The 8,767-nt window shown below is 48.2% G+C and overlaps 1 protein-coding gene across 1 annotated transcript; it reads right to left on the bottom strand.

Moving 5' to 3' along the window:
- Positions 1-1,476: 1,476 nt before the first annotated feature.
- Positions 1,477-7,641, bottom strand: LOC130459024 (MLV-related proviral Env polyprotein-like). Its single transcript, XM_056826239.1, has 8 exons — positions 7,602-7,641; positions 7,081-7,245; positions 5,853-5,959; positions 5,465-5,636; positions 4,911-5,251; positions 3,853-3,978; positions 3,614-3,716; positions 1,477-2,953 (listed from the first exon to the last, which is right to left on the bottom strand). The coding sequence occupies exons 1-8, from the start codon at positions 7,639-7,641 to the stop codon at positions 1,836-1,838; spliced, it is 2,172 nt and encodes a 723-aa protein (XP_056682217.1). The 3' UTR covers positions 1,477-1,835.
- Between the last annotated feature and the right edge of the window lie 1,126 nt (positions 7,642-8,767).

Here is an 8,767-nt window from a genome sequence, read left to right as displayed (position 1 = left end):
ATTCTTTTGCAATATGTTACTGGAGCTGCTGCTAAAACATGTTTTTGAAGTATCGTTTGGATGTAAACAAAAGCTCATTTTCAACCTGAATGTACCTTAGATTCTTGTTCAATCCCCAGTGGTTACCTCAGTTTACCAATTTGTTCCATAAACTGAAATGTACTGATGAGTACTAGCCTAAGATCCAGTGATTCCATGATGGAGTCCTTGCAATCCTGATTCCTTTGGGTTATGTGACATGGAAATCACTTTAAAAGACTGATATATATTAATTTAAGGTCGCCAAGGAATTCAGCTATGTAATTCCTAAATGAAAACTCAAGTCAGCAGTCAACCTTTTGGAGTTTTTATTTACAAACAGGAGGAAGAAAGGTATTAGAGAGAGAGAGAGAGAGAGAGAGAGAGAGAGAGAGAGAGAGAGAGAGAGAGAGAGAGAGAGAAAGGGGAGAGAAGGGAATAGGACTTAAATACCCCCTCTCCTTAGGCTGGGCCAAAGGCCCAAGCCCTTAGATAGCTGAGGCAAAGAAAAGAGATCAGTCCCTATCACTCACGTGACCAAAATGGAGAAACAGTCTCAGGGGCCTCCACTTCCAGACTCATTTAGAGCAAAACCTCTCAGAGCAAAAATCTCTCTTCCCTCTGTCCTCAGACCCCGCTATATGTAAGGAAACCATCTAAGTTCCCTCCCCTCAGTTCTCACATCTACCAATCACTGTCGATGTCTCCCCTGTGCCAATGGTGGCTCTAGTTTAACCTAGGACTGCCCAGAGGTCTGTGGCTTTGCACATGTCTGTTGAAGGTCATATTCTCAAATAATTAAATCTTGATCTTTGCTGCAGCCCTTCCTAAATCCTGTTATTTTAAGTAGGGTGGAGATTGTATTTTCCAAGACCTGGTTCTGTCATTCCAAGTATCTCTATTGTATCAATTCTAAAATCAATCATGACTCAAAGAACTTCCTGTTCTATGCTTAAGCATAGGTTAAAGCCCTTTCCATTGTTTAGCAAAAGGTTTCTGTCCTAAAGTAGTCTTAAGTAGGGAGGAGAAGGATCCTCCCATGCCAAGGGTTTTCACATTCCAATAAAGTTCTTACTATCAGTAGGAAATTTTTTCCAGTATGAAATTTCGCAATGGGGAAATTTCCAACATTCTTAAGTCTAAGAAATTTTAAGGTTTACAGTTACCAATTAGCAATTCAAGTGATACCAAATGGAAAATTAAAAGCAAGTCAGAGAAGAAAGAGGGACTTTGATCTAAAGTCCATAGTGCTTGAGTATGCAAAGGGAGAGGCAGAGAGAGAGAGAGACACTGACAGAGAGGGAGAGAGACAGAGACAGAGAGACAGAGAGAGAGGGGAGATATCCGGGCCTGCCGGACTTCAACGGTGGGGTTTGGGGAGCAGCCACCTAAAAAGAGCCCATAGGGGGAGAGAGGGGGAGACCAAGCACGCAATAGAGAGACAGAGTCAATCTGGTAGTGTCAAGGCTCCGTTTATTGCAGGTGTAAGGTAGAATATATATGCTTGAGGTAAAGGGGGGGGTGGTGGTGGTGACTAAAGACTGCTTGTACCAGGAGGGAACATAAAGAATGGTTATTGTTATGTTTTGTGGCTGTTGGTCTTGGCGACGCCTGGGAGGTAACTTGTTTGTTCAGTTTCCCTAGGATCTTAAATCTTGTTTCAGGTCAAGTTGTCCCCGAATATGGTCTCTTACAATTCCCCCTTTCTTTTTTATAGAGGGTAGGTTTTAAGTCAGGACCGCAGCGACGGCCCCTGTCTTAGGCTACACAGGGGGAGTTGCTTGACCATGAAGGGTCAAGGACCTGTGCTATTCCCGTCATTGGGTTACCGCCCTGCTAGTAAATTGGAGACGATCAGTAGGGATGTGTGGTCGGTCAGTATCTGTTATTTCGATACGATGGTATTGGACCGTAGGGAACTTAGTAAGGGCTGAGTCAATGTTTGATTTAATAAATCCAGTCAGGCGTTGGAAAGCCCAAGGGCCAAAGGTGAGTATTAGGAGGATGATAATAAAGGGAGCTATTATTGTGGGAATTAGGGTAAAGAGCCAAGGGGAATCTCTCAAAAGGTTGTTGTACCATCCTTCTTGGGCCTCGGCCTTCTTTTTTCTAAGGGCTAGGCGTTCTCTTAATTTTGCCATTGATTCTCTGACCATGCCCGTGTGGTCAGCATAAAAGCAACATTCTTCTTTAATGGCTACACATAATCCCCCTTCTTTTAAAAAAAGTAGGTCGAGGCCACGTCTGTTCTGCAGTACAACTTCTGAGAGGGAGGATAGAGAATTTGCTAAAGCAGAGACAGACTTTTCTAGGACCTCAATGTCAGTTGTCATAGCAGAATGTAAGGCTGTGAGGTGTTGGGTCTGTAGGTAAGCGGTGGTGCCGGTACCAATGCCGGCAGCAAGACCACCAATACCTAGAATAATGGCAATAGTAGAGAGGGGTTCCCGTACAATCCGAGGGAACGGAGACAAAATTTTTTCTAAAGCAGTGTCTGTGTGATAAGTAATTCTGGGCCATAATTGTATAAGTACACAGAATTCTGAGGAGGTATTAAAGACCTGAAGGGAGATGCAGGGGGTGAGGCCGGTGTTGCAGGCCCAAAAGGTGTTATTGGGGGCCTCTAGATAATAAGGGGAGTGGGAGATGGGAAGGGTAACATTACAAAGATGGGAGTGAGAGGAAGGGGGGTGACCTATGCAAAGGCCTTTTCCGGAGACTTCGGCAAGGGTGAAGTGGTGGGGGGACCGGGCGCAGCGAGGGGAAGGGGCAGAGGTGTTGTGAGGGTGATCGGTAAAGGCAATTCCTTCATAGTATGGGGGCTGCGAGTGGAGACATAGCCAACAACTGATTGTAAGGTTTGGGGCAGTAGCATTCAGAGCCAAATAGGAGCTATCAATGAGTTTGAGGAGTCTATCAGTGGTACCAGGAGGTACTTTGGGAATAGGGGTAGGTGGGAGTGTAAGGGAGGGGAATTGGGTGGGGGAGAGGGGTCGGGGGGGGGCTGGGGGTACTGATATGAAGGGCGGTGTTGGTCGGTGAGAACAAAATTAGGACCCATAGAGTTGGTAATAGGGGTCACGCGCAGTCGGAGTGTGAAGAGAAGGACATCATCGGGGCCCCTTTTATAAAGGCGCAGTCCCCAGGTGAGTCCTTCCGTCCAACGGGGATCCGTTTTGCCCTTGTTGGTGAATTTGATAATAAGGGGATTGCAATTGGGGGGATTAAAGGAGCAGGTCTGAGGGCGGGAGGGATTTCGGGTGATGGTAATCAAATCTTTGTTGGTGATCCAATAAGCGGTGCCAAAAGTCACACAGCCCCATGTGGCACAGAATCCATCTGACTGGCCCCCACAGTGCTCTGGCTGGCCGAACCCAGGGCAGCCGTATAGAGGGTATTGGGTATATTGAGTCCAATAGTCCTGAATCGGGAGGCCAGGCACATTTGGGGCGCAATAGAGCATTGATGACTGGTATGGGATACCGAGGACACAAAGGTCGATGATCAGTTGGGGGAACCAAGTAAGGCGCGGCCACTGGGAACTGGAGACAGAGGCAAGAACGGCTTGATTCACTGGATTGACAATCTCCCATACTTGATGAACGGGGATGTGTGGACTTCCTGATCTGGCGGCTGGTAGCAGGATACAGATGAGGGTTACTGTCAGAACTGTCGCCATCTGTTCCATTGTGAAGTAGCTGAAAGAGAACAGAAGATTTTCTCAGGGATGGGCCCTGGAAGGTGATTAAGGGGAGGGGATATTTGTGGTTTTGATTAATCTAGACGGGACCCAACGGGCGTTGTTTGCTTTGGCATCAAAGATGCAAGCTGAGCCTTTTCCCCAAGTGAGGACAGGGTCAGGGCCTTGCCAAAGGCCTGTAAGTGGGTCTCGCCAAAGGACTCTTGCCAGATCAGATGGGGTGTGTGGATGCCAGTGGCGATCAGCAGCAGAGCGCCCCTCTGCATCCAGAGTGAGGAAGTTAAGAACAAAAAGTGCATGTGCAAGAAGCAGGGTCTGATTGCCACACAGTGGGTAAAAGGTTTCCTGGGTCTTAAGTTTGAAGAGGGTGTTCTTGAGGGTTTGGTGTGCACGTTCGACAATACCTTGTCCTTGTGGGTTGTAAGGAATACCTGTAACGTGTTTTATGCCTAACTGGGAACAGAATTGTTTAAAGGCCTGGCTGGTGTAGCCAGGGCCATTATCTGTCTTGATGGAGAGGGGTTTCCCCATCATGGACATAGCAAGGAACATATGTTTGATAACATGCTTTGTGGCTTCACCGGATTGTGCAGATGCAAAAAGAAAGCCACTAAACGTATCGATGGAGACATGGACATACTTGAGTCTAGCAAAAGAGGGGACGTGAGTAACGTCCATTTGCCATAGGTGGCCAGGGAGAAGCCCTCGGGGGTTGATCCCCAGATGGGGTTCAGGCAAGAGTGTAACACAATTCTTGCAACCTTTAACAATTGACCTGGCCTGTTCCCTGGTGATTTTGTAGGCCAGGCGAAGGGTTTGAGAGTTGAGGTGGTGCAGTCTATGTGCCTCTGTTGCAAGGGAGACAGGATCGGTTGAGGGATGGGGAGGGGGGGTAGTTGTGGCAACCATGGCAGCTAAGCGAGTGTGTTGATCCGCAAGATTGTTCCCGAAAGACAAAGGGCCTGGGAGGCCGGAGTGGGCACGTATGTGACCCGCGAAAAAGGGACGGGACCGCCGTCTGATGGCTTGTTGAAGTTGGGAAAAAAAGGGAAAAGGTGGCGGTCGTTGGCTGAACAGCGGGAACAATCTCGAGTTGGAGCAGAGATTGAACAACGTATCTGCTATCTGAGTAGAGGTTAAATGGGGTATCAGACAGGGAATGGAAGACAGTTAGAGCAGCATAAAGCTCTACCAGCTGTGCAGACTCATAGGGTGTTTTGATAGAGCGGGGGCGGTTATTTATAACTATGGCGGCAAGACCAGTTTTAGAGCCGTCCACAAAGACCGTGGGTGCCCCCGGGATAGGCGAGGATCGGGTTTGGCGTGTACGTATGAAGGGGGTAAGGGTGAAAAACTGCAACAATTTATTGCTGGGCATGTGGTTGTCCAAGCTGCCCTGGTAGGTAGAGATGAGTACAGCCCAATTATCATTTTGAGATTTGAGCCAGTCAAGCTGCTCCTTATTATAGGGGGAAACCACATGGTCAGGGGAGCGGCCGAAATGCCGGGTGGAGAGACGGATGCCCACCATTGCTAATCGGGCGATCAGGTCAGGATAAGGGGCAAGAATCTTCCGGTTATACATAGGGAGGTGGATCCAAATGAGTGGAGAGGGATCTTGCCATAGAAGTCCCGTGGGGGAGAATTCAGTGGAAAAGATGAGAAGGTAAAGGGGAAGGTGGGGAGAAAAATACCCAATGTTCTGTGTAGCTATAGCTTGCTCTACTTTCTTAAGGGAAGCTTCACCTGCTGGGGTCAGGGAACGAGGAGAGGAGGGGTCAGCATCTCCTCGAAGGATGTCTTCCAGAGGGCGAAGGTCTGCCTTGGCAAGTTGTAGATAGGGGCGTAGCCAATTGATGTCCCCTAGAAGTTTCTGGAAATCATTAAGGGTTTTGAGAGTGGAGCGTGTGAGTGAAACCTTAAGTGAAAATAAGGAGTCAAGCTCAAGGCGGAATCCCAGGAAGGTGAAGGGATACTGGGTCTGGACCTTGTCAGGGGCTATTCTGAAGCCCCGGGCCTGGAGTGCGCATACAATGGTCTGAGCTATAGTCTGTGTTAAGTGGGAGGATGGAGCTGCTATCAGGAGGTCATCCATATAATGAATGATGTAAGCTGAAGGGAATTGTGTCCTTACAGGGTTAATGGACTGGGCTACAAACTTTTGGCATAAGGTGGGGGAGTTGGCCATTCCTTGTGGGAGGACTCGCCATGCGAAACGGGGGTTGGGCCCAATGTGATTAACTATGGGGATAGAAAATGCGAAGTGGGGACTGTTGGCTGGGTCAAGGGGAATGGAAAAGAAACAGTCCTTGATATCAATGACTATTTTACTAAAACCTTTTGGGATAGCAGTTGGAGATGGAAGGCCTGGTTGTAAAGCCCCCATGGGAAGCATAGTTTTATTGACCTCTCTTAGGTCCTGCAAGAGCCTCCATCCCCCAGATTTCTTTTTGATAACGAAAATGGGCATGTTCCAGGGGGAATTAGAGGGTTCTAGGTGCCCTAATGAAAGTTGCTCCTGCACCAGCGTTATGGCAGCCTGAACCTTCTCAGATGTTAAGGGCCACTGATCAATCCAGACAGGGGTGTCAGATTTCCATGTAATTTTATCAGCCTGGAGTGCAGGAGGATCAGTGACCCTTATGAAAAATTTTGTGAAAAACTTTGCAACCCCAGACCTTCCCTGTCCTTATGGGGTCGAAAGGAAATGGGGTGGGGGAGGCCTTGTTCCCTTTTTCCAAGGCCCTTTCCTGGAAGGTATCCAGATTTTAACATCATGGTGGTGACAGGGTCACTAGGGCTAACCATGAGAAGTCTCATTTGGGCTAGGATGTCTCTGCCCCAGAGATTGACAGGAAGCCCTGCAACTACATATGGGCGTGTGGTGCCTCTATTGCCCTCAGTATCTTGCCAATTAAGGATCTTAGAACTCTGAAGGGTGTCTTGGACTTGGCCTATTCCTGATAGATGGGTAGATGAAGGTTGAAGGGGCCAGGAGCGGGGCCAGTGAGCCTGAGAAATAACAGTAGAATCCGCTCCTGTATCTAGTAATCCAGTGAAGGTTTTCCCTTCGATTTTCAACTGGAGTGTGGGCCGGGACTCAGTAAGTTGCTGCACCCAGTAAATATTGGAGGAGCCTGGGGAGGAGGGGCCCCGTGTGTGGGCTACCGCTGGAAAATTGCCAATCATGGGGAGGGGGAGTGCTTGGGCTAAGCGTTTGCCTGCAGGGATGGTAACAGGGCCATGTGGGGATTCTATGATGATTTTTATTTCTCCTGTGTAATCATTATCGACAAGGGTGGGATGTACTACAACACCTTGCAGGGTGGTGAGTGCTCTACCTATGACCAAGAAAAACATACCAGGGGGTGGTGGTCCGAATTTGCCAGTAGGGAGAATTATTGGGCCCTCCTCTGGTGTCAGTATTCTGGTGGTGGAGGCACAGAGGTCCAAGCCTGCACTACCTGCTGTGGCTCGAGTAAGGGAGTTGGACAGGGGCTCCCGAAGGAGCCCCGCACCCCGTTTCCCTGAACCGGGGGAAATATCTGCCCATTAAAGGTGGTTCTGGATCGGCAGTCTCGGGCCCAGTGCCGGCCCTTCCTACACTTTGGGCAAATGCTAGGCGGTGGTTTGGGAGGGGCTATTATTGGTGCGGGTGCCTGCCTAGGATTTTGTCCAGAAGGGCATTGACGTGCAAAATGACCAAGTTGTCCGCATTTAAAGCAATTGCGGGGGGTGTTGGGGCGAGAAGCCTGGATGGCAGCCCCGATGGCTAAGGAGATAGACTTGTTTATTTTGTGATCATAAGCATCAATATCATTGCATAAGCGGATCATTCCATCTAGATCAAGATCTCTTGCTTTTCCTCTTAGGGCAGCCTTACAGGCAGAATTAGCATTTTCGATTGCCAAATGTCTCACCATCGGGTTATCTGCTCCATCTTGGCCCAAGACCCTTTCAGCGGTTTCTAAAAGTTTTGCAACAAATTGAGCGTATGGCTCATTGGGTCCCTGGAGAATTTTTGAGAGGGGTGCTGTGACTGACCCAGCGCCAGGAAATGCCCGCCAAGCAGCCATAGCAGCTTGTGCAGTTTGCATGAGCAAGCCAGGGGTTAATTTCATTTGCTGGCTTTCTGATGCAAAGCGGTCACGGCCGACGATTTTGTCAACCGTCCAAGTAGCTGTCTGGGCATTTTTCAAGTTAAGTTTAGCCTGATTTTCTGCCCTTTCAAGGAATTCTGCCTTCCAAATTAAAAATTGTCCCCTGGAGAGGACGGACTGCACTACTTTGGACCATTCAGAGGGGAGCATGTGTCCTTCTCCTCCAAGCCCCTCCAGAATGGAGAGTGTAAAAGGAGCGTTAAGGCCATAATTTTTAACAGCTGAATGGAGGTCTTTAATGTGTTTGAATTTTAATTTTTTATAGATCGGGTTACAGGATTGTTGTAAGGTTGAAATGTCAGCCCCACTAGGGTTTTTTTCCTCTGTATCATCTCCCTCTGCTCCTTCAGAGTCAGAGGATTCGGCAGAAGGGGGGAGGGGAATGTCCTCGGGTAGAATCTGAGCTGCTTGTTGTTGCCTAGTAACAACCGGGAAGGCAAGAGTGGTCTTATCTTTTAATCGAGTTGGCTTGGACTTAGGGATCAGAGGCCGAAAAATATCTATTTGCAGCTCATGTAATTGGTTGGTTAATGTATGCACCTCCTTTTGAAGTCCTAGGAAATTTTTAAGTTCAGTAACTTGTTGGCTGAGTTGTTTTGTGGCCTCTTTAAGATTCTCAGAACCAGGAAGTACAGAAAAAATAGGAGGAGTGAGGCTGCCACAGAGATCGTGCGGGAAAGATTTTTTTTTATACTGCAGGGGGGGCCTGTTTTCCAGGCGATTGCTGTCCTGATAGCGGGCGGCCTCTTCTTCTAGTTCTGTCTGATAATTGGGTTTAAGTATATTCTCTGATTCGGGGTTTGTATATAGAACAGGATAAAGGTGGGGTTTGGAAGGGACAAGGGGTTCCCTAAGGGAGGAATTTTCAATTGGTTCATCTAAGAGGGAA

The sequence above is a fragment of the Monodelphis domestica genome, chromosome 4, assembly GCF_027887165.1.
Source record: "Monodelphis domestica isolate mMonDom1 chromosome 4, mMonDom1.pri, whole genome shotgun sequence".
Classification (NCBI taxonomy): domain Eukaryota; kingdom Metazoa; phylum Chordata; class Mammalia; order Didelphimorphia; family Didelphidae; genus Monodelphis; species Monodelphis domestica.
This window is presented reverse-complemented; position numbering and strand designations above follow the sequence as displayed.